This window comes from Anoplopoma fimbria, chromosome 13, assembly GCF_027596085.1.
Source record: "Anoplopoma fimbria isolate UVic2021 breed Golden Eagle Sablefish chromosome 13, Afim_UVic_2022, whole genome shotgun sequence".
Taxonomy (NCBI): domain Eukaryota; kingdom Metazoa; phylum Chordata; class Actinopteri; order Perciformes; family Anoplopomatidae; genus Anoplopoma; species Anoplopoma fimbria.
The window spans coordinates 3,963,705-3,988,481 of record NC_072461.1 but is presented as its reverse complement, the minus strand read 5'-3'; the positions used below and the strand labels follow the sequence as shown (position 1 = coordinate 3,988,481).

Below are 24,777 nucleotides of genomic sequence, written 5' to 3'. Positions count from 1 at the left end.
CCATATGAGCCAGCAGAACCAGGTGCCCTCTCTACATGATGAGGTGACTTGACAGATCCATGGCTGGATGGCTGTCTATAACACACCCGAGTCTGTGTTGAATTCAAGTACCACCGCAGGGCAGAAGAAATGATGTCACTTACTGTGGAAAGAGTCCTGCTGCTGCAACCCTATTTAAAGCACGATGGCTTCCCCAATAGAAAAAAAAGAAGACTCATTTTCTGCCATAACATTGGGAATTAAAAAAATGATGGCTGGAAAAGAGTGACTACATCTAAGAACTGTAGATTTAGTAGTAATGAGTAAGAAGTACAACCCAAATTAGACATAAACCTCATGATTACATACAATACCGCTCTAAAGTCTGGTGTCATATGTTATATGGATGTTGTTCCTCTTACCATCAATAGTGACGATTTAAAAACGGACAAAAACACAAATGTATTGTTTAAAATTTTAAATAGTTTTGGCCCCAAAGAAAGGATGAAACATGCCAGGGGAGAATACTGTTGTAACCATTTTGTCTCCCAAATACCTTCTGATTAGAATTTTGTTTTCCAGTCCATAAAAGCATTAGTGACCCTACATCATTACTGAAACGCAACAGTGCATTTGGGCTCTAAATATTTTGGGCAGTCATTTTTAATTTAATAATAAATCCTTTATTAGTCCCACAGCGGGGACATTTTCCCTTCGGCCCCTCTGTAGTGTACTCGGTGGTTCTATTGAAGAGGTTTAAACTGTGATTCATCAGTCTATAATATGATCATCTGTTATTCCGGGATCCTATTCGAGTAGTCCTAACCCTACACTTGCCTTCTGTTGTGATGTTTTAAGAATAGCTTTGCTTAAGCAACACACCTGTTAATATTCCAGCTTGTCATCTGCATTATTTTGCACTTGACATTTAAACAGGAACCTGTTCCTATTTAAACCGGCACACACTTTGTTTGCTAGTTTCCAGTTTCTTTTACCAATGACTGGTAAGTTCTTCTATTCTTGTCCAACGGTTGTTTCAGAGTGATCTTTGTCTGCTGCCCTATCAATTGTCAGTCTGGTTGAACCATTGTAAAGCGTCTTGATCTTTTTGTACAAAACATGACTTATTTGCAAACCAATCATACAGAATAACCTCCATTTATAAATATGACTTTTTACAAACTAAGAGCATGAAATAAAGTTAAAAAAAATATAGAGTAGGCCTCTCGGACATTTGACAGGTGCAAGCATGCATGCACAGAGTATGCTCAAGGGATTTACACTGACGGGACACTACAAAAACAGCAAAAGGGCATGTCTTCAACCATAAAGAAGCTGCATTTTACATAAAGGTATTAAAGTGTGTGCCGACTGTCCAGATGGCCATTTTTTTTAACTAACACTAATCCACTGTTATCTGCTTCTGCATTATCTATAATGTCTTCGTTTCTTTAGTGGCCTCTTGGACAGATTCTTTGAAACTATTTCTTGTTTTAAAAAAGGTACATCTGAGTTGTGTCTTTTCGCACTACAACTTAGCTCCTACGAATGGTGTGGACATAAAATGAATAGATTTGTAAGCACCAGTGAGTGCACTAGTATTTACTTGCAGCACTGTGTTCAACAGCAGTTTAACATCAAGTCAAATTTAATTCCATTTATCAAACAGCGATGCAGTGAACTAGAGAGAACTGACTTTAGTCCGTGAGACCCGGACACAAAAGGCTCACATAGGAGAAGTTTGCCTTCAGTGCTTTCTACCAGTAAGGGTTTATTTTAACCCAAATCACAATCTTTAACTAAACCTAACCAAGTAGGTTTGTAGCCTAAACCTAAGGAGATAACAGGCAGAAAGAGATTTCTGGCAGAAAGCCTTGACGGCAAACTTCTCCCATGTGCACAAAAGGCAGGACTACTGGTGTGAGTAAATCGAGTCTCAACGTTCCTAAGAGACCCGAGCTCACCCTAAATTGTACATTGTGGCTTTTGAAGCCGAAAGATTACATGTGACTTAAGGCTTTAAAAAGGACGCAACTGTCGGAACTGAGAGATGAATACAGAAAGCTGTAAATAATGGCCTTTTAGTGCAAATCCCTGTCTGCAGCACACTACGATATGCTCAGAAGTTCAAAAGAGCAGGAAATAAAGAAATGCATCTATTAATTATGGTACGAAACAAAGTGAGGATCAAAAACCCAGAGACAAGCAGAGGATGCTGGTCTGGGCCTTGGAGGGACAGTCCAGTCCCAGATAAGAGTGTCATGTTGCTCAGACATTCCTGCTCTCCAACATTTCCTATAGCAGCTATAGTAAATACAGAAGCCTGCCAGAGAGGGTCCTTCAAGCCTGCTGCCGTTACAGCGCACATCTAAAGTGGTTCAGCAGATAACACCAAGTACAATGATTCATATCTCAGTTTGTTTATATTCAGAGAGTCTGAACAGATGTATCATTTTCATGGGTCAGTGCAGTCCTACAACAGCTGGACATCTACACAAATCACAGGAAGAAAGTGACTCTGTACTGTATATGAAAATATTTGGCCTGTAACCATGCAGTCACCTGGTTGACACAGAGTTGGGCCGGGACACAAACTCCACCTTTAAGTTTAGTGATCAAAGTCCAGTGTATGTGAGAATGAACTCTGTGCATGTGTGTACGTGTTGTATGTGAATATCACAAGATCTTGTCTAAACCTTACCCTGACTGTTGACCACACCCTGAAATCTACCCTGAAGCAGAGTGTAAAGAAAGCAGACTTTGACACTGCTGTCAATAGGGAGCTGTGAGCCGCCCTCTGGTATCAGATAACATTACCATTCAATTTGAGACTTGTTGACCTCCAATCTGCAGCTGGGTCTACTAAATGTTCATTTAGTTGATCACAGAACTAGAAAAATGTGCAAGATGAGATAGACATGATGTCTGTCCATATTGATTTTATCTCATGCCGTAGAGATGTTTATTACAGCTGAGTTCGGTGGACTTTTCCGGCACGTGATTTCCTGAAGACAGCAGGAACAGGATGTAAAGCAGGAAGGACACAGACTGATGACCAGGTGTAGCAACAGGAACAGCCCAAACAAATCTGACAAAGAGAGAACTGAATTGTTGGCTTGTACAATCTCAAAGATCAAAGTTATTTATTTGTTTCTTTAATAATTTAACACTATTTTCACCACATTAACGGATCCAAAGCGTTATGGATCATGCTCATTATAGATCTATTCTTCGCCAATATCGGGAGCAATTTAGTGGGCTTAAGAGGTACTGCAAAACGGTTAGATTAAAATCCCAATAAATATTTTTGGGTAATTTAAAAAGCTAGTTATTTATATCTAAATGTGTTTAAGAACTCACACAAACAAAAAAGTCAAATTAAAATATATCATTTTAATGACCAGTTACATTTGTGTGTCACCACGGCAATCACAACGTATCAGGCAGAGATGCTCTTAGCTAGCCAACGTTCCCTCGGATGCATTGACACAAGAAGAATGGGGTTTTTGAAATGAAAAATGATATGCGAGGCAACGCTGCGCCGGTAGAAAGCATCAAAACATTTTCTCATTCATTTTCTTTAACCAAATTACCAAAAAGGTTGAGAACTGCACTCCCTGCACACCCACAAAAAACACATCACTCAAAGTATTAACATTGTGAGACCAGTCCACCGATTAATATATTTATGTCCGTCCTTGAAGAAACTTGGTTGACAGAGACCACAAAGATTAAGACCACCTACGGGAGCGATCAGCGTTTCACACTCCGAGAGACTTCTCAGCACATCCCACATGTCTAGTCCAGTTCAGCCATGCTGCAAAAATTCCTCCACAACCTCAAACATTAGCCTCAGTTTTCCACCATTTTCCATCCACACTTTTGATTCACCTGAGTAAACATTAAGAAGAAAAAAAAAATAGAGGGAATGTTATTATTTATAAATAAATAGTTACTATGGTGACTTGCTGCAATGAACCACAGAGCCCCAGTAACACTCAAGCTAAGCTCTGGAGTTCGCCCTCCTGATCAACCAGAGAACGGCAGAGGAGACCAGTAGTTCAACCAGAGAGCCAGGCGTTCTTAACATTCCACACCTCGGCCCCAGGCAGCACTGGTATGGGTATGACTAATGAGAGCAAGAGGGCCGTGAGGGTGTCAAATGTAGCACCCTTTGAGGTGTTAATGGTGTTCGTGTCCGATATACACATTTGGAATTCCAGGGTATGAAGAGCGAACACTAGTGTATCTTGCCTCGAGTGTGCATAAATATCTGATGCAGTAATGCAGGAATGCAGTTTGCATGGAGTCCGATCATTGTAATTGTTCAAACTAGCAATTATCAGTTTAACTGAAAACAACAACCCAAAGCTGCACACAAGGTAGCTTGTGACACAAACCACATTGCAGTGAGGTAAATATACCTGTGGCAACTTGTTGCATTCTCCCTTCGTTCCCCTTGGAAAACCAGAACTTGAGGCACATTTGCAAGTCTGTATTTGTCTTAAAATGAGGCATTTGTACTAAAACATCAATCAGAATGTACCAACCAAAAGCACAAGGAAATGTTTTAAGGAGAGGCAGAGACAAGATGATAAATCTGACATTAATTAATCACAAGAGGATGAAAAGTCTTGCGGCTAGGTTACACAATAGACACATGAACATAACTGCTAGATAAACGAAGGCTAGTTTGGAGCTGTAGGATATTTTTTTAATAAATCTTGACAGACTTCTTATACCCCTTTCATACCAAGTCAAACACCATTCCATTGTATCGGACAATGTTCTGGTAAACAGACATTTCAATTAGGGATCTAGTTTAATGTTACTAAAGTTGTATATGCAACTGCCTCCTCAAACTTAAGGAAATTGTGAAATAAAGAGACAGAACAAGAGATGTGCCAAATGAAACGGAAACTTAATTTTACTTGCTTATTTTATGTAATGCAGTTATATGTAAATTAGTGCTTTACCATTGATGTGTGAGGAACTACAGCGGAAAAGTGATGACCAGGGATTAACTTGTGACTTGTGCTAAATGCATGTTGAACGTGTTCAGCAGAGCGCGTCATACGAGTTCCCAATATAATGGTCCATTAGTGTCAAGTCATGGCAATTGATTCTCAGACAAAAGAAACCTGACAGTAATCCTTCCTACTGCTAAAGAGAGTGGATTTTAAGATCCAAAAGCCACCTAAAAGAAACTTCCACTATTTGGTGCAATTTGAACCTCAAGCACAATTCAGGGTCATCTTGTCCTACAGCTTTTTGGCAGTAACCAGTTATTTGACAGCGAAAAGTTCCACACATGCAGAAACAGCTACTGCTTGCTGCGCATCTAATAAGAGTGCAGGGAAATATACATTGGTTATATTAAAAGCAAGATAAAACTGACAAAAAGAAAATGTTAAATGGTAATTAAGCTGTGACCAGGAACCTTCTGGCTACAGTGAGGCCAGCAGGCCAACAGCAGGAGGGACGATTCTCTTTAAAGATTCTGTCTATCAAATCCTGCTGTCAATTCTTGTCAAACTATTTGACTAAAAAAGAAACCAAACTTGTTAAGGCAATAATAAGAACATCATCTCAGATTTAATCTGCTATAACTATTCATTTTACTTCCTGCTTTGATTTGTTGAGATTCCTCCAGTTTTGTATTCAGACTTCAGTTTGCAATATCGATCAAGACCTTGACTGAACAGTTCTATTAAACCGACATAACAGTAACATAACACTTGGACAACACTGCTTAAAAAAAAAAAAAAAAAAAGGGACCAAACATACTAAACCAGCCAAGCGAGAAAATCATCTCCAAGGCAACCAGCCTACGGGTATAGGGAGTGCGCTTAGCAAGACTTACAAAGTAGGAGCAAAACGATTTTGTCCAGAAAACCATCAAGAAGAAATAACTGTGCAAAAAACCCCACCCACACCAACAGAAAGGGGCTAAACTCAGCAGTCGAATACCTAACATGTACATAACTACACTACAGACATTTGTATCCTTCCAAAGGAATGTCTGACGCCTAGAAAACAACCAGTTGCATAGCAACAAGTAAGGCTGCAGAAAATGAGTGAATCACACAGCAAAAGATACAAAGCTCAACATTGAAACACAAAAAAATGGCTGAACGACATCCCTTAAGGCAGTAGAGGACATTCTTTTCATTCAAACAAGAGGCCTGCACACTTCCTTTCCTTGCAGCTCAACATGTGATGCACACATGCACACCACTAAAGGGTCTGCATGCTGTCCAGCGCTGCTCAGTGCTCCATGGAAATTTCCACTTTTCAGAGTCTGTGTGTGTGTGTGTGTATGATAGGGCAGGAACAATGCAGTGCAGCACACTACCGACTGAAACCTGAGCTATATATAGCTGGAGAGATAAAGTAGAAATACCTATACAGATATGTACTACAGATAGACTGTAGTACTGTGTATTTCCAGTACATGATTAGTGATACTATCTAGGTCATAAGATTTATTCCAGATAGCTTCTTAGAAAAGTAAACGGTTTACTACTATAACGGTTGCTCTGCTGCCAGTTAGGATGTATTACGAGCAGCTGAAATGTTTAAACACATCTATTAGTATTCAGGTGCACATACAACAGAAGGCCATTGACCAACACTGGCTGGTGGTTGCTGATGACTGATGACACACGATCTGTGTTTCCATTAGCCGTAGTGATTAGTTCCACTCCAAGTCATTTTAAAAATCTAAGACAAAACAACTTATAAAAATCAGGGGAGTCATTAACTTCTGTCATGTCTTTGATGAGACTGCACAGAGTAGACACTCTCTGGAGGATGGCCATTTGTCCACAGTGTCTCCACATCTTCCTACCGTCTCCCCAGTGCATGCTGTGATACAGCGCTGCATCCTGTGGCCCCAAAAATGATCAACTGGAACAACATTTGAATGAAAAGATATTTTTAAAAACAACTTCGACCATATGAAAGGCAGCCCTCCCCAAAAGATTTTGTGTGCAAGATTGGTGCATATGTGTGCAAAGGTAGTTCGTTTGTGACTTAATTGCTCTTGTGCAGTAGATTTTAATGCATTAAATGACTAAAATGGCATTCTACACACACCATCTGCTATCATGAAAAACATGGCATAGCTTTGCTTTATTTAAAAAGCTACCAGGGCTCACAGCCATAAATAGTAATAAATAGTATTTAGTATTCCAGCAGTCATGCCGATTATCACATTAAAACAATTATTCTAATATGGCACTTGGATACAGTGAGTGACTCTGTGACAGAGACAACATCTGACTTCAACCTAGTTCTCTAATCTTGGCCGCTCTTCATATTTCGGCCTATCCCAGAATTCACATGTGTGCCGACACTGCACGAAGCAGCCAATGGCAAGGCAGGGAGGAAATGGTCTTGGAAGGCTGTCAGGCAGGGAGCAGTGAATGACCATATATGGTAAAATCTGCAGTCAGCAGGACTGAGCGGCAGAGGCGGCAAAGGCAGAGGCAACTGAGCAGTATAGAAACTGACCAAAGTATGGAGAAAGACCCTGGATATAATGAACACCCAGTGTGGTTTTTGTGAGTAGAGACAGAGCAAAGCTTAGTTAGCAGCCAAACTGGTGCATGTGAGACAACAGAAATAATGCGTCACTGTGCACACACCCAGGGATTACCAACAGCAAAGGTTGAGCACTGGATGAATGGTGCATTGAGGGATTGAATCCAAATCAAAATACACACACACACACACACACACGATATCTGATCATCCTCTTCTGAACAGAGGCAGCATTTGAAGCACTAGCGGGCAACATGCCTTCTAGGTTAAGCAATGCACTCTCTGGTGTTATGGCTGTAGTTGAGATCCAGCTTAACAAAAAAATAGGCAAAAGAGGAAACGAAAGATGCTAACAATCGACAAAATGACTAACCCGACGTCTGTATGGAAAATAAATGTACTAATGGCTAAAACAGGACAGACAGCAGGGAATTTTAAACAATGGCATGCTTAGATAAAACAAATAAGGCATGAAAACCACAGCAACTGTAATGATTTACTGAAACTTCCCTCCTCATATGCTCAGCAGACAAAGAGGAATTATCAGGAATGTTTCACTGAACACTTGCTAGCAGCCCCTTTTACTCCCACAGTTTCCTTCATATGGAAATCAGGGAATAAATTAGCAGGCATCCTGCTAAGAAAGAGAAAGGAGTAGATTGAAAGCATGAGGCAAGGGAATGACATGTGTTGAGCTGGACATCTGATGCCCTCTCTATAAATCCCTGTGTTCTGACAGGAGGAAGCAACAATACTCGTGGCTGTGCTGAGTCACGCCGGCCTGCCGCTGTAACCTCACCCTACTGAGTCACACAAAGACATGGCTCCATTGGTTGACAACTCAAAATGAGGCTCAGACCTCAGGTCAGGTCACAGTGCCACAACATCAACCTCTGATCTCCAAGAGATGCTTTGCCATCCATTTTCATGTACATAAAATGATGACAAAGAGTAGGGTTTTTCAGAATATAACCCGAAGGAGTACCGTGCTTTTCATTGGGGCTCATAAATCCAATAATTCAACCTCTTAACGTTATTGCATCACTTCAACAAAGACGGTGCACAGTTGCATATGGCTTAATTGTGAAGGGGGAAGGTGCATCATCACCCTTCTGCCTCCCCCCATCCGAAGTGTGGTAATGACAAAGAGCTGCGCTGGGAGAAAGCGTGGGACAAAGGCCCAGAGCAGCTGGCTGCCCGCAGAGACTGGGAGCAACACAGTCTGGGCAGATGGGTTAGCCGGACAGATGCACCCTCACATTAGGGATGGAAAGGGGTGGGTGGGAGGGTGGGGGTGTTTAGGGAATGTGTGCCCTTGAAACAAAAATGAAATGAGACCCGGGTGATTCAAACTGCACGTGTCCTTCAATCAGACAGTTTCATCCGTAAAGCAGAGCATTGTAAAACAATTGAACAGTCAGCCCTAAAAAATAAATAAAAATAAAAAGCATACTGATTCACATACAAATCCGTTTAACCATCTTCTAACAACATAATGATCCTTGATTAATCAGTCTATCAGAAGCTATCTTTGGTGCTAAGAGCTGATCCACTGCAGTGGTCTAGTCATACTCGCCCCACTTTTGAGACCTGCATTGCCAGCTGAGAACAACATGGTGATAAATGCCAAAAATGAATAAAAGGGGAATGAACATTAATTTAAGATCTGAAATGAATGTTGTTCCGATGTCCGAACAACTGACTCTCTTTACATGCTAGGCTATACAACTGGTTTGGTAGCAATCTATACTGGTCACACTGTCCAAAGTATAACATGCATAAGGACATACTATTATTCTTAAATAAAATGGTATTCCCCTTTCAGCTCCAGTGCCTCAATGCATGGCCTGTTGAAATGAGGAAAACACCATATCTGAAGGATTAGTCCTTGTCACGCCTGCCAAATTGTTTGTGGGAAGATCTAAAAATCAAGAGAGAGTTTTTTTAATCTCTCACTTGGGGAAATTTCCCCGAGGTTTGCTCTGCACATAAAGACCTCAGTCTCTCACAACTTTTTTTAGTTCAGTAGTGAAAGTAGACTTTGTTCGGTAGAAACACCATTGCTGTACTGGGACATGACATCCAGAGGGCAGATCATTCAAACACAAACACAGACACAGAGCGGAGGGCGGGAGGATTGTGAAACTGGTCGAGCCTGCAGCCCCCCTCCAGTACGAGCTCCGTATTGAATGAGGTGCTGAGAGGTGTAAGCTGTGTGATGACAGGCCTAAGGATCCGGTGCCCTAGGCCAGAGCCTTCTCAGATGACATGGCAGTCTGCTGGTGTACACTAATTACAGGCCCAGGTTAGATCTGTCAACAATATTGCAGTACTTATGTCACTCACTATGTCAGAACATGCCACTTGGCCATTGCTTGGAGCTGCCAAACAGAAACAACAACAACCGGCAGTTCACCACTACGGCACCCATGGGCTCTCTATGGGACATACCAGAGTCCCCTCTTGGATCTCTATCGCACTTAGTTACACCAATCAGCAGAGTTAAAACAAAAGCAAGTGATGTTTTCACCCAACTAACTTGTTTACAGCTAAACACTCTTCAAATGCCGTCTTGCCCAACCCAAAAGTAATTCAAGATGGAGTTGAGCGACTCCTTATATGGAGGCAAGGATCAGGAGACTGTTGCTCCAGGGCTTTTGAGAAGTTTCTGTTGTACACATGAGGGTGTGTGAAACCGCCCACTGCTAAACATTAATCCCAAGGTACTCCGACACAAAGAGTCAACAGTCCTGCTTCTCTGAGGTAGTCTTCAATGCAGAGGATTGTCTACTGTACAAAAAACATGGGAAATGAGCCATTACTCTCAGGAAATAAAGAGAGAAATCAAGATTTGTAGTTCAACTCACCCTATCCTTTAAGCTTTTTATGTTTAGGTCAGTCCAAATATGATCCCAGAGAAAGGATTTCCTTCCCTTTATGTCATCACTGACCTTAAGACAATTTAATCTCACCCCCATCCCTCCATCTAAAAATATCCAGACGTGATTTAATCCACTTAAATTTGTAACAAAAACATGACTTGCATAACTGCACTCAAAAAAGACTTGACCTTTAAAAAGGTTAGCATTAGACTATTAAACGCTTAATTTTCCCAGAATAAAGGTGAAAGACATTAGCCATTCAAACCAGTTCTCCTAAATGCATAAGTTTTAGGGTGATCAGCCAGTTGGTAAACATTAACATCAAAAAGCAAGCCAATAAACAGAGATTGTAAGTGAGGAGTGTAATCTCAAAAGGTTATTAAACATAAATTCTCATTTCACCCCACAAACCTTAGATTTTTGTATAGAGACGACACCATACTGATAATTTTATCATTCTTGTAAAAATACTTATTAAAGCACAAAATCGTAAACCCAAGTAAGCTACAACAAACGATTTCACCTCAGAGCAAGTAATACAAATGACCTAAAAACACTGTTGAGGGACTGGTAGGACTGGTAGGCCCTCACCGTGTGCTACTGATGTAGCATAAATAAGTAGTATATGCAAACATGCTTACACATATGGTTTATCTCCATCTAGCAGTCTTAGAGGCCAGCCCTGACAATGCAGTGCTTATCCAATGTGGCATTAAATTCTCTTACATTATACAATAGAAACTTACCTTGTGAAGAGGGAGAACGAGGAAAGCTCCTCCACCACTGGCCTCAATAATTAAGGCGACAAACTTGGGGTTGACTGCACAGAAGGAGCTGTCCCATGTGACCCTTGAGACCCGGATATCATCGTAGCATTGGTCATTTTTTGCCGTCTGGCCAAAGACGTGACGGAATTTGCTCTGCCGTACAACTCGTTTCATATCTGTGCAAAGAGCAGAGAGGATGATTTAATATAGGCTAGCAATATGAACAAATATACATATAGACAATATATATATATATAGAGACAACTTGAAAGACTTGAGAACAGACATCCCATCCCATCCACAAACCGCAGCAAAGCTTTAAGATCATATGAGAGTCTTTTTCCGCAGCACGTGTTTGACTCTCTCACTGAGGGTGTTTTGTAACAAACCATGGCAACTTGCTACTTTGTAGTGCCGACAGTTTCAAAGAAGAGTTTTACCAACACATGTTGTAGTTTTAGAATATTAATCTGACTTCCCATTTTGAAAGGGGGATGATGATGTGCGAGTATGATGGTTCAGGTTCATTGTAACATTCATAAAAAGTGTTGCTCCTCTGACAGACATTTCTACATTTTGCTTCAATACTCTAAATTCGTCTGTTGGCTAAGAAGAGGGGAATATGATATTTTCAGGCCAAAAGAAAACCAGAGCCAGATCGCCAAGCAACACTCACTTTTATCGAGTATCCACCTTGTGGGTTCTCCTCAGCCCTGTGATCACACAGCAAGCATGTACAGTTCCTTCAATCATAGATTAAAATAAGCAATACACCACAGTTCACCAACAACAGGTTTTTATTTTTTTTTGTGCCTTTCGTGCCGGCAACACAATGTGTCACAATGCCACGGCGAGACACGGGAGTGGGATTGGAAATGAGGACGCTAAATAGTAGGGTGCCTTTAAAGAAAAGATGCCCCCTTTTGTGCCGGGTCCAGAATTTAACCAACCTGGAACTGACATGTTTTGACAATGGAGTCGCCATTAACCAGGATTTGTGGATCTACTTTGGATAATGTTGCAGGGTTTGCCCCTGTAGAGAAGATTGCAGATTAACAGACTGCTGGTGACCAGGTGATGTAGAGGGAGACAACCTGTCTGCAGCAGAACAGGCTGGCTGCTCTAAAGAAGTTGATTGGGAGGAAGAGTCGGCATTAGAACCACAAGAAACCCAGCTGAAGGACCCTCCAGTGACAGTACTGCTCGGACAGACTGAGGGACAAGATCTAGAGAGCACGGCTGAGTGGTCGCTGCAGGGATAGTTTGCAGCAGAAAAAAATGTGCAGTGGGGGTTCGACTGAGGACGTCACACGGCCACCGCTGGATGGATCAGGAGCAGACATCGCTGGTTAGTGATTAGGATCAGAAGAAGCTCCAGCGGGGACACATTATGGATAAAGGCAGGTCACGCTAGCATCGCCTGGGGGTCCCGGGCTTTGTCAGGTGGAGTGACCTTCCACCCATGACCACCATGGATGGCCGTGGAGGTGTTGAATCCCACAGCATGAGATGGTGGAGTTCATAGCTCAGATCTACCTGGCCTCTGCGGCTGCCATGTAAATGTAACTGGGCAGCAGCTCAGCAGTGAGCCTACAAGAACTTCCTTAAGGTGAGTAACTTTTGTTATAGTGTGTGAGCAGCAGACGGTTTCCACAGGTCATGTTCATAGCATAAAAACATTTGTGATGTTATCTGTATTCCCTTTGGCTAGTTAGCTCCAATGCTAGCATATGAATACTGAACAAGAATAACAAACATGCTTGTTGATATTTCATATGACTCACTGCAAGTTTCTTTTCATCTTCAGTTGTTGCCAAATATTAAACATCTGAAATACTAATCCGCTGTATATGTGGCACACTTACAAAACGCCGTTTCTAAAAAGGAAAATAGGACATACCCAAAACAAACAGAAACAAACTTTGTAGCTGGTTCAGCTAAAATCTTCACCAAGACAAGAATCTGCTGGCAGACAAGAGAGCTTTGGAAAACAAGCCTATTCAAAAGCTACAAGTCCTAGTGCTGTGCTTAAAATAACAGACCGCTTCCAAAGATAATGGAAAGCTGGCCAGTTTCAGATAAACTAAGGTCAGAACCGAGGTCCAATCCAATCTACAACCTGAACAAAGACGAAAGCTCTTAAGTGGACTTTGTTTTGTGAAGCTCCTCAAATCTTTTTCTTTCTTTTTTTTTTTTTTTTGACACAGCACATGGTAACAGCTCTCAGCCTGAATCGCCAACATGATAAAAGCACAGCAAAGGATCTCGGATACGTTTGGACGTGGTTTTCCCATTGTGTGTTTGTGTGAGAGAGAGAGAGAGAGTGAGTGAGCGAGCGAGAGCAAGAAAAGCTTGTATGGCAAGTTTCCGACAGGACAAGGATAACAACACAGGCAGGAAGTTCGTCCTGGAGGGATGTGGGAGTGTCCTAACTGCCTTTCTGTTAAACATATCAGTCATTACAACTGTTTATTTTTTGATGTCTCAAAACACAGACAGTGAGCTAAGAGAGAAAATTGTTTCAGTTAATGACACTTGAGTGTTAGGCTAAATCTTCTCTAAATTGAGGATTTTCCAGTTCTCATTGAGTTACATAAGATTCTCTAAATCCTCCTCTAAATTTATCTGGATCAGAAGGGCATTCGTCTAGGAAACTGAATTTGATTACTCCGTGAGAGCCTAACGCACACCAAGAGCAAGGGACCGACATCCAACTATAGACAGTCTCCAGAAATTCTGGTAGCTACATCACATTTAAAAATAGACACTCAAGGCAAAACATTTTTTTTTTATCTCTTACAAAATGTGTTTAAAACGGAATTATGCCCTAATTTCACAGCATGTCATTGGCAGCAAAGAATCATCATTTTGTCACTGCTGAGAAAACATTACATAATCAGTTAAGATACACATCAAGTAGAAGAAAAGCTGCTCTTCCTTACAGTAAAGCAAAAGTAGTCTGGGGCAACATTCAACAAGGACAACTTGGTCATGAGGAGTGAGAATTGTTTGCTTAACTTTGGAGCTACAGATTTGTCATAAACGTGGCGTAATAGAAGCTACACGTGAAGAGACACCTAAATCAGTGACCTGTCTAGTGGGAGATGTAGCAACAGTGTCCAGTGTCAAATTCCAGCAGAAACGGCTGCTGCTTTATGAAATTCCTAGGTTTTTACTCCGTTTATTAACCATGATTGTTTTATTTAAAACAGTAATAAAATTAACATTTAAAATATGTACGTGATCATTTTTTAAAGGCGTTTCCTCTTATGTAATGTGTTTCTGCATCAAATGTATTAGCATCTGCTATAAACAATCCAGCCCGCGATCGCTCCCCCAATCAAAACTGTCTGGCGCAGCTGCTGTGTGTATGTTTTTGCACGCATATGCGTACATTATGTGGGAGAGGGATGATATTGGCCTGACTAAATACCTGTATCGTATGCTTCACTATGGGATTATAATGATTATATGACTTGTATTTGGTGCTGCAGCGGTCTAATAGAGTGATTGCTGATAATGCATTATTATATGTAAATTCAGCGTGGCAAGTGTATGCGAAGGTTCGACGGGGCAATAGCTGAGTTGTTATGGTGCTTGGGGGAGGGGCTTGAAAAAGTCATAGCTCCAGGGCCCATGGTATTTTAATGTGTCCCTGCTAATCACACTTCTTTTCACGATTTACTTAAGCAAATATGGAATATAAACCTTTAGGGTAAGATATTGGGGAAAATATTACATTAGATTGGAAGAAAGTTGAATTTGGATAATATGTTAAACTGACTGATTGTAGAGTGTTTGACTAGTTGTTTGGCTAAATGTTGTCCAGTGCTAGTGGTCAGTGTTCGAGCTAGTCCCTACTGGTTGACTAATGGTACCATATGTTCTCGTAGCTGGGGTTATTGCTCGTTGTGAAAAGGGGGAAACAAAGCAATAACTGATTCATGAGGCCATTGCCAATTTAATAGGCAGAAGAAAGAAAGGTAATCTAGTTTGACCATTTTTCCTTTCAAGTATGTTGTGACTGTATTGAATTTGGGCTAAATTGTGAAAATGTGCTTTTGATCTTAATTATTTAGAAGACATAACTCCATGAAGATAGAATGTGGCAATGGGCCAGTATATATAATGAATATGGTGATTGTCTAGTCTGCCTATCATAAATACTGACCTCTGGGTGTCCATCAGGGGTCCCTTAATGTCCCTTAATATTCCTCACCCTGCCATTTTGCATTACTGAAAATGTCTAATGACTGCTCTCTCAGGCATACAGCTTTTTATGCTGGGTACAATGCTTCTCTGCAACGGGTCACGATGACAGTGAATTTAACTTCCTGCAACATAGACATAGCTTTGTCAAAAGGTTAAAAATAAATAAATAACATTTTCCAAAAATTACTTTATGCCATGGGCAATTGTATGGCTGTTTGGGTTGGCTGCAATCTGTCTCCAAGACATGTGTAGCAACAAAGGCATGCTGCTTAGCAACATCAGGGAAATACCACCACAGGAAATAAACACAATACAAGAGTAATAAATAAAAGCGTAAGTCTTAAAAGATTGCTTATAATGTCAAATTGCAAACAACTCTTAAACTTAGTTATTCCTCCACATTTGGAATTATTCCTTGCCTCGCAAAACCAGACCAAAGCTCAGGTTTCTACAAGATTTTAGTCTGGAAAACATCCACCGACACTCGACTGTGCTGAGAAACTGGAAGCTGAACCGATCAGCAAACTATGGGAAGATGATGATGAGAACAAGCAGAGCTTTACTTGGAGAGCGCTTACACCGTTCCTCTCAACTACTGAACCTTGTAAAGAATTACTTAAGCGTTGTAGATATAAAATTAAGCACGACCGCATGGCCCATTTCTTACCTAAAATGAAAACAGATTTTTGCATACTACTTAAATGGTCAAATATTTCAAAACAGCCATCATGTCTTTCCATGTTGGTAAAACACAATGGTAACATATGAAGTCAAGTACAGTACAGATTCATGATGATGTCGCTAAGGAAATCTCCTTTTAATCCCCTGTTTGTGGGATAAATGCTGACCAATCATCTACACAGTATTTCTTATTGATGACACACCTAACCGACATGATTGCTATCGAGCTTTTACGATTCCTAAAACAGAACAAATAGTGAAACTATCCGGCTGCTGTTGGCTCCGTTATCTGCAGCAGAACAGTACATTGTTTTATGAAGGAGGGCTTTATAAGATGTGCTGTTTTAGCACCACAATAGTGTGACTAGACTTGACAAAACAATCACTGCATTCTTGAGGTTAGTCTGGGCCTGCACAAAGATCCCCAGTCACACTATGATTTAGCTCTACAAACAGCAGGAAATGTTCAACATCATACGTTACTGGTGTTACAATCAACCACTCTGAAGGAAACAACTCAGGACTAGCTCTGGCCCTAAATGCCCAAGATGATAGCTAAATGGGACCTATGATACAGTCAAAAAGCATTAATAAGTCCTGTGCAAGATCACCAGAGCTGACAGTTTGGTATTAAAACTTTACAAAAGAGAGGGTTGGGCTATTTCAGTGTACACGCTGTAGGTCAGAGCAACCTGGATTGGGTCGCAGCGGACTATGCAACACTGGGTCTTTGTGAATAAGCCTTGTTGTGTATCCTGACGATCCTTTTCAGGGAGAAATCCCCCTTTCTTAGTCACTGGATGTTCACCTTGGTTAGCAGCCATTCCAACTGATACATGTGGTAAGGCAGAAAAGGAAGGAGAAAAAAAACAACAAAAAAAAAACATTAGGGTTCGTTTTTTGCATAGTAATTATTTATTTTTATACAGTTGGGGAATTTTCCCATATGTCAATCAAAACATTTATGTCAGCAGCACAGGGCTGGGCGATGTGGCCTAAAATATCAAAACACAATGGACGTGTGTGTAGTGTGTGTGTGTGTTGTCCCAGGTGCTGAAATCTAGCGGAGGAGATCGATAGATGCTGATTATAGGCCACCTTACGAGCTAATTTGTTTTTATGGGTTATTGATGTTATGTATTTGATGTGATTATTGCACTTTTTGTAGCCATTTTTGTTTTAATAAAAAAGTAAAAAGTCCTTGAAGTACGATATTTGTCCTCATCTCATTAGACACCAACTACAGTGAGATATCGCGGCAAGAAGGGGGGGTGATATTTATTCTGCTCAAATGAAAGGAGCCAAATGAAAGTCATCTATGAATCCTGTATATCAATTATTCAATATTAAATAAATTTGAATCTTTCAAAATTAAATTCAACAAACTCATAAATGTAGGAGCCAAATGAAAGTTATCTATGAATCCTGTATATCAATTATTCAATATTCTTCCCCAAACATTAACGTCATAATGATCACGGCTGACATTTGCATGCAACAATGTCAACAGGGGCTGTGTTGAGGCAGTAAAACGCTGCCACCAGTCCGACGGCCTCAGACATACAGCAGAGAGAGAGAGAGAGAGAGAGAGACACACACACACACACTTGGGGAATGCTATGCTACTCAGTGTCACTGTCCAGAGATTTACAGCTCACTGATCCAGCCATAATTCATGCAAAAAGACTGCAAGTATCGGTTGTGCAAAGCAGATGAAAGGAGAGCTATGCACCTTATTGCCTCCTGAGCCAGCAGAGCTGACCCTGATTTGCAGAGACAAAAGGAGGACCCCACAGCCTGAGGAAATGACCAACAGGAAATGGGACCAGTGTGACACACTTTTCAGCATCCTTCTCTGCATTCCTAAACTCCATTTATATCTGGCAATTCTGTTGAGGAAATGTGGGTCTTATAAAAAAAATTGAGTGCTATACTTCACTTTCATTGGTTATTCAGAACATGCTAAGAATAAAAACACAAATAATGTGGTTGTCCTTCTCCTTGTTAGATCACTAAATGGTGATCTTGTGTCAGAAAAATCACATGACATTTCTCATTTAACCAGCACTGTTTGGATAATAGGTTTTGGTATGAAAAAGATGATAATGGGAGAATTTAGACCGTTCATGCTCGCCATTGAGCTCACTGTGTTAGGCCATGAAATCGTCTTCCTCTAATCTCTACACAGATTGTTTTTGTTTCATTATAGCAGCAAAAGAAAATTCACCATCCTCCCGAAAGATCATTTCAACCACCCCAAAAGTCAGTGTTTACCGTCAGAACTTCTAAATGTTAATCTTTTTGTTTGTTATTGCCATCTATTATGGTTAATTAAATAGAAACACACAATTAAAATAATTAGGAAAAAAAATCTTGCCATTGGTAGTTTTAATAATGTATTATAAGTTTCTTAGAGCTACTGTTGGGAAGTTAAATAAGTCATAATTCCCTTTCTAATAATTGTATATACCTTCAAACAACTGTATTTTATCACAAAAGAAAAATACATTAAACAAGATTAAGCTTCCCTTTTTAAAGACCTTGAGGTTGCCGCCTGCTGAGGGGTGCAAGTTTGGTGGGTTTTTTTCCTCTGGATGCTGACAGTTCAAAATGTTCAATTTAAGTTAAATCACTTCCAATAACAGTGGCGGAGAGGCAGGACAAATAGGCTAACACAAAGTTCAACCGTGACATACTTCATGTACAAGTTCAACAACACCAAAGGAGGAGAAATGAATAGCCCGGCAGTTCCATTGCAAAATGTAAAACAAGAGTGAACTATGTTTTGCAATACAAACTTTATAGATAGCCTTATAGCTCTTCATCAACTTGTTTGTGGGGTTCAAAACTATCCTTGATGCACTGTGTTTTATAGTGCGCTTTAGTGAGTGAGCTGTGACATAACGCGAAAATCCCAGCCACAAATCAGGATGAGCTGATGTAGGAAAGGAGGGACAGCAGAATTAGAGCAGCATTATGAAAAAGCCTGAACATTCTCCACAACAGTTTTTTTTTAGAAAACTACTGTATAAAAAAAAAAAGGTGTATGAGCATGAAAATATTTCCATTACTTTTCCATAAGACTTAAACATCAAACATGGCGAGTGTATATATTTCTGAGATGATTCATCCTGAGGTTGTTGCCCTGAATGGATATTGCTATATGTAGTGTTGACAGAAAATAGACTTGTTTCTAACAAGAGGTTGGACTTGACAGTAAAACCCACGAGTCCTCCCACAGCCTTAAAGGTTAAGCCAGAGACAATGAAAAACAAAGCTTTATGAGCCTTGGCAATTGACTAAACCACAGATTTTTAGAATTACTGTTTGACCGATTAAAATTTCAACACCTTGAAAATATGAAAAAACAAACAAACAAACAAAAAACATAGCAGCTGTTGCATGTGCAATACCAGTTGAAACTACAATATGAAGCTTGTTTTGACTGCATAGCAGAAGAGTATTCCTGTGCTCGTCCGTTGTTCATTTGTGATTTTCATCCCAACATTGGTCTCATATTGAGCCATTAATTAGTCTAAAGCCAAGGTCACTGGCATGCATAAAGCCCTTTGTGGATACATGCAATAAAAACAAGGACTCAACCATGTTTCTCAACAAGTCTTATCTGCTACACGTTTAATTTTGCAATTCTTTTTTTTTTGTTTTGCAAAATCGTAGGTTTATATGCCTACAGTACAGAGGGGATGCTGCCTGTGGGTATATCCACAGTATTAAAATGTATTGTCAGAAAGTTTAATATTGTAAGTTTAGCGACTTAAGAGCGAGATTTTTTCTTTCCCACACTTTGCTACCCATGCCACCCCTCGCCGCCACTACACACACACACCAGTGATGTCGCCTCAGTGCTCCCCATACACTGACTGCCTTTTGCCTTTTGTCACCAAGACCGCATGAGACGCCACCTAAATCCCCTTCCTGTAACCAAGGCCACGGACCACCATTGTAATCAGATTCCAGCTACATTCCAGTGCTTTTTGCTACAATGAGATAAGGTGCTGCTTTTTCACCTTTCTCCAACCCCGAGTGACCATGCAGTGTGTGCTCTGCTCAATTTGAGTACAACTGGAACAAATTACGCACCAGTGTTTCAAGGAATGTTACCGTATTCTTTTATACTTAGCAGGAAATGAGATTCGCAGACACAAGAGCAATGTGTCTCAAAGTCCAACTCAATGCTAGATAACACATAGACAGTAAACCATAAACAATTCTATACGTTATACTTTTACTTTGTTATAGTAATTTATAGTTTTTGTTTTCTTCATAAAAACACAATTCAAAGAATAAAAGATTGTTTTTGTATTGATTGAAACAAATCTTGTCAGAGTAGTTTTAATAATGTATTATAAGCTGCTTAGAGCTAGTGTTAAACGGGTCTAATAGCATATTTTACTGAATATTGGCGGAAAATGATCATCAGTAAAACTTTATTTCTCACTGTGATGGTGAGAAATGATGAACTCCTAAACTTATTATCCTAAAAAAGTCATGGTTTTAAACGAGACCACTTTTAAGTCCCATAAAATGACTCACAGGAAAAACCCTAGTTTCGTGAGGGTTTGTTTGCAGGATAACTTTAGTATCTACAGCAACACTACATGAACATATACTCTACCTACGTTTTCACTTGCTTCTTTCCCATCAGGTGATCATCACAACGGACACCACAAGAGGACAAATGCAAAACTCCTAAATATTACAGCTTGAGAGAACATAGCATGATCATCTTCTTCCCCCTCCCCCAATGAGCAATGCACAAACCACTGCTCCATTTCAACAGATGTTGTCAGCTGTGGTGGGAGAGACCAATGGAAGAAAGGATATGAGTGTGTGTGTGTGTGTGTGTGTGTGTGTGTGTGTGTGTGTGTGTGTGTGTGTGTGTGTGTGTGTGTGTGTGTGTGTGTGTGTGTGTGTATGGCCAATTGCTAAACTGTAAAGCATAACAAAGCAGGAAGAGGCTTGTCGAAACAGGAGAGGGCATCAGAAATACCTCTTGGATTCCAAGCAAACTTATCTCTAAAAACCCTAGAACACAGATACAAGAGGGCCAGAAATCATAGTCTACCATGTCTGTAAAACAAACACACTTAAACATCTGACAAGACCAGAAAGACAACCATTTTGACTTTTAACATGCAATACTTAATCATGGCTTATTAAAGAGTGATGGCTTGTATTCTTAAACAATTTGAGTTCATACAACATCCGCTGTCCGAGGGCCATGTGTTTGTTTTCTACCGTGTAAGAATTAGCGGCATGTGATCCTCTTCATCCTCAGTCTGGTTCAAACATATAAAACACACTAATATGCTAAGCAGGTGGTTGGATGATGAGATGTTTTATTTCACCTGTACTCAGAAATAACTACCGGACATTTTGTCTGGAAAAAAGAAATTGTAGCCAGGAAACCCATAGTGTAAATAAAACTTCATTCTTAAGAGTTTCTGGCAGAAAGTCCTCTACAAAGTGTTGACAGAGATAACATCTTGCACAGACAGGACTGGACACAAACTGAGGTATGTCTGACATGTTTAAAGAATGCACAATTTGAGTCCAACTGAGATGAAGATGCCAAACTGTTGACCAAATATATAGCTTATTTCCACATGATTATTGATTATTTCAGTAGCGTGATATAAGAACCAACTGTAACCGGGAAGATATCAAACTGCTGCTGAGCTAGTTCTATCTAAAGTAAACATTCCTTCGTCCATAAAACAAAGCCCAAGCCTGAACTTCTTAACCTTGTCAGTACCGTAATGAGCAATGACTTCAGGTGGCCAGCAAGGAAAAGCTGGACTGAGTCAAACCACCAACAACACCAATTAAATACATGTAATGAATATGTTGGATAAAAAAATAAAATAAAAAAAACATAATTATCTCCCTGACCTGAAACCAATTCAAATTGTAAAAGAATGCACGTGTGATTTCACCACAGCCCACATCAGCACCCCTTGATGCAGCTGATAGGAGCCAACACTCCCTCACATCTTGTGCTTTTTTTCCCCCCTCTGCTTCCTGACCCACTTCCTCTCTAGCTCTGGTAAAGAAAGGCAGGCTACGCACGTCTAAAGACCTTGCACTGCAGCACAACCAGTAGAGGTTGATGCGTCTGGAATGGTTAACGTGCCCAAACACAGCTGTAGTACTGTTGACTATTCACCCTGGGGTCACCCTGTCAGCCTTCACCTGCTCTGCATCCCACAGCAAGTCTTGGCAAGCGGAACTCCTGCAACCTCAAGGCTGATTGCACAAGGGATCTTACCAACCTAGCTCAAGACAGGGGCCAAGTATAATAATAATAATATTAATAATGATGCTCTTTTGGGACACTAGCCACAGTCGTTACAAATCCTACTGCCGTATTGTCATGAACAAGCGAATGAGTCGGTGGTGGCGTACAGATGGAGGGCTCACAGCTCGTCACTCTCTAGATTCCAACTACTCAAAGGTGAGGATATGCTGCTTTTCTCTATGTTGTATGATTGTTCACTTAATATGTATGGGCATTGGGATGATCGTTGAACACATCCTGAAAATATACTTTTATTTCACTTATAGACTATATGATGAATCAAAAATCTATCAATAATCTAAAGTGGCAGCCCTACTTATAAACACACTCCGATAATACATTTCCCTGTCAAAACAATGTGCAAACCCAATTTTATCAAAACATAGTTGGTCCAATTTTGGAAACTTAAAAAAAAACATCAAGTAACGTTAGGTAGATTAGACTAATAAGGCAACAGCTGCCTTTGGATGCAAGCCAGGAGGCCAAGTCATGTGCCCTCTTACTTTAACTTTAACACTAAACCAGACCAGTGTTGTGCTGCAAAAGGACTCAAATTAAAAACACCTGTCAGCATAACACCGATGGACTCAGCAACAGACTCAGGTGCTGCTTACACGGTAGTCCAGTCTGCCCACAGCAGGTTCAGGCAGATATCTGCAGAGATCCTGCATAATTCCATACCAACAAATCCTACACGTGCTATGGCCCAGTAAGCAGAGCTGGTGGAGGACACAGTGATTATTCATACTGGTTACATGGAAGCACTGGTGGAGGACACAGTGATTATTCATACTGGTTACATGGAAGCACTGGTGGAGGACACAGTGATTATTCATACTGGTTACATGGAAGCAGCGACTGCTTCAATGCTATGATCCTCTCCCCCCATACAGTGTGTTAGTGGGTCAAATCTGAACCAGGAATCTGGATGAACATTGATAATTTAATTAAATCATTAAGTTCAATTGACAAAATTGAGTTCATTCTTTTAAATGTGGATGGTTTGAGTCTATTGTCCGGTTTCCAGGAGCCACTGTTAGCCACAGTCAGGGTGCCAGGGGCCAGGGCGCGGTTGTGCTGCCTGCACCTTCGTGTCTGTGGATCTATGGTTCCGGGGAGAAGTTTTCCTGCCGCACTATGGTGAGCTAACGTCACCCCACCCAGCACACCAACGTGGAGCAGCTCAGATCACCCACCAGACCCAACCCAACCACAACAAATCAAATTAACCTGCTTAGACACATCTATTGCTTTGGTATTGGATAGAAACTTTTTTTTTTTTTTTTTTTTTTTTTTTAGGGGGGAATGTCAGTTAGCCATAGAAGGATCGTGCTAGCTTAAAAAAAAAAAACAGCTTGAAAAACGAAGACTAATCGTCCCTAATTTAAAAAAGGAGGTGGAGGAGGTGGGGTGACACCAATCAAACACAGTCTAAACAATCCACATAGTCTGTAACCTACCTTCTGAGAGGAAAATGAAAGTATTCCCGAAAGCCTAATGGTAGCACACAGTCCTACGCGTATCCCTCTTGATTCCTCCCTCTGCCGGAGCCGCTGCTGTGCTGACACCGCTCTCTCTGTGTGCTCTTTGCCCACTCTGACGCTAGTCCCGCCCCCTCCTTGGGCTTGGCGAGGTTTGTATGGATCAGTGGCTTTTGACCGACAGCTCCAACAGCCAATCAGAGAGGCGTTTTTGATAACAAGGCACAGAGCTCACGCCTCTTTTCTTCAGGTTCCCAGTTATCGAAAACCACCATCAATTGTGTGTTTATGGTGGCTTTATGGCATTTTAATCTCATGTGGTGCTATAGCCACACTCCTATTACTATATATTTTTAATAATTATCTCCCTATTAGTATTATATTATGAGAGAAAGTAATTCCTTTGATGCTCTTATATTGCTTTATGAAGGCTCCTGCTAATTTCCATGAATACAAACTCTAATATCCAGTTTATGATACGCACTGAATCAATAGAACATGCTTATACAAGATTACTGTTCTACATTTTATAACATCAGAAATAAATCCCATTTCTCCTGAAGAACACAATGTACCACAAGCGTAATACAGCACCACAAGATGGCGTTATTTTACACATTCACAGTGATGCAAAACTTTGACAGAAGAAAACAGCTGTATTACATCATCCCATCTATTCCCCCCTCCTCCAGTCTTGTACATGATAATAAACTTTACTTATAAACCACTCTTCTTAACAAGGTTAAATAGGGCTGATGCAAGTGTTTGTGGTGAATCTTGCAGCTGAATTATCATGGTTCACGGATGAGTAAAGCAGACTTCATGGGTAAATTGTATTAATGACAAATGTGTCTGATTAATTTACCCGTTGAGTTATTTCTCATATGTTCTATTCATTTTTTATTGTTGAA

General features: G+C 40.5%; 1 protein-coding gene across 1 annotated transcript in view; it reads right to left on the bottom strand.

Moving 5' to 3' along the window:
• Window positions 1–23,982, bottom strand: part of coro1ca (coronin, actin binding protein, 1Ca) — a 32,914-nt gene extending 8,932 nt beyond the window's left edge. The window contains exons 1-2 of the mRNA XM_054610781.1: window positions 23,846–23,982; window positions 11,153–11,349 (exon numbers count right to left, since the gene is read on the bottom strand). Coding sequence (XP_054466756.1) covers window positions 11,153–11,347 — 195 coding nt within the window. The 5' untranslated portion in view covers window positions 11,348–11,349; window positions 23,846–23,982. The remainder of the gene's footprint in view (window positions 1–11,152; window positions 11,350–23,845) is intronic.
• Between the last annotated feature and the right edge of the window lie 795 nt (window positions 23,983–24,777).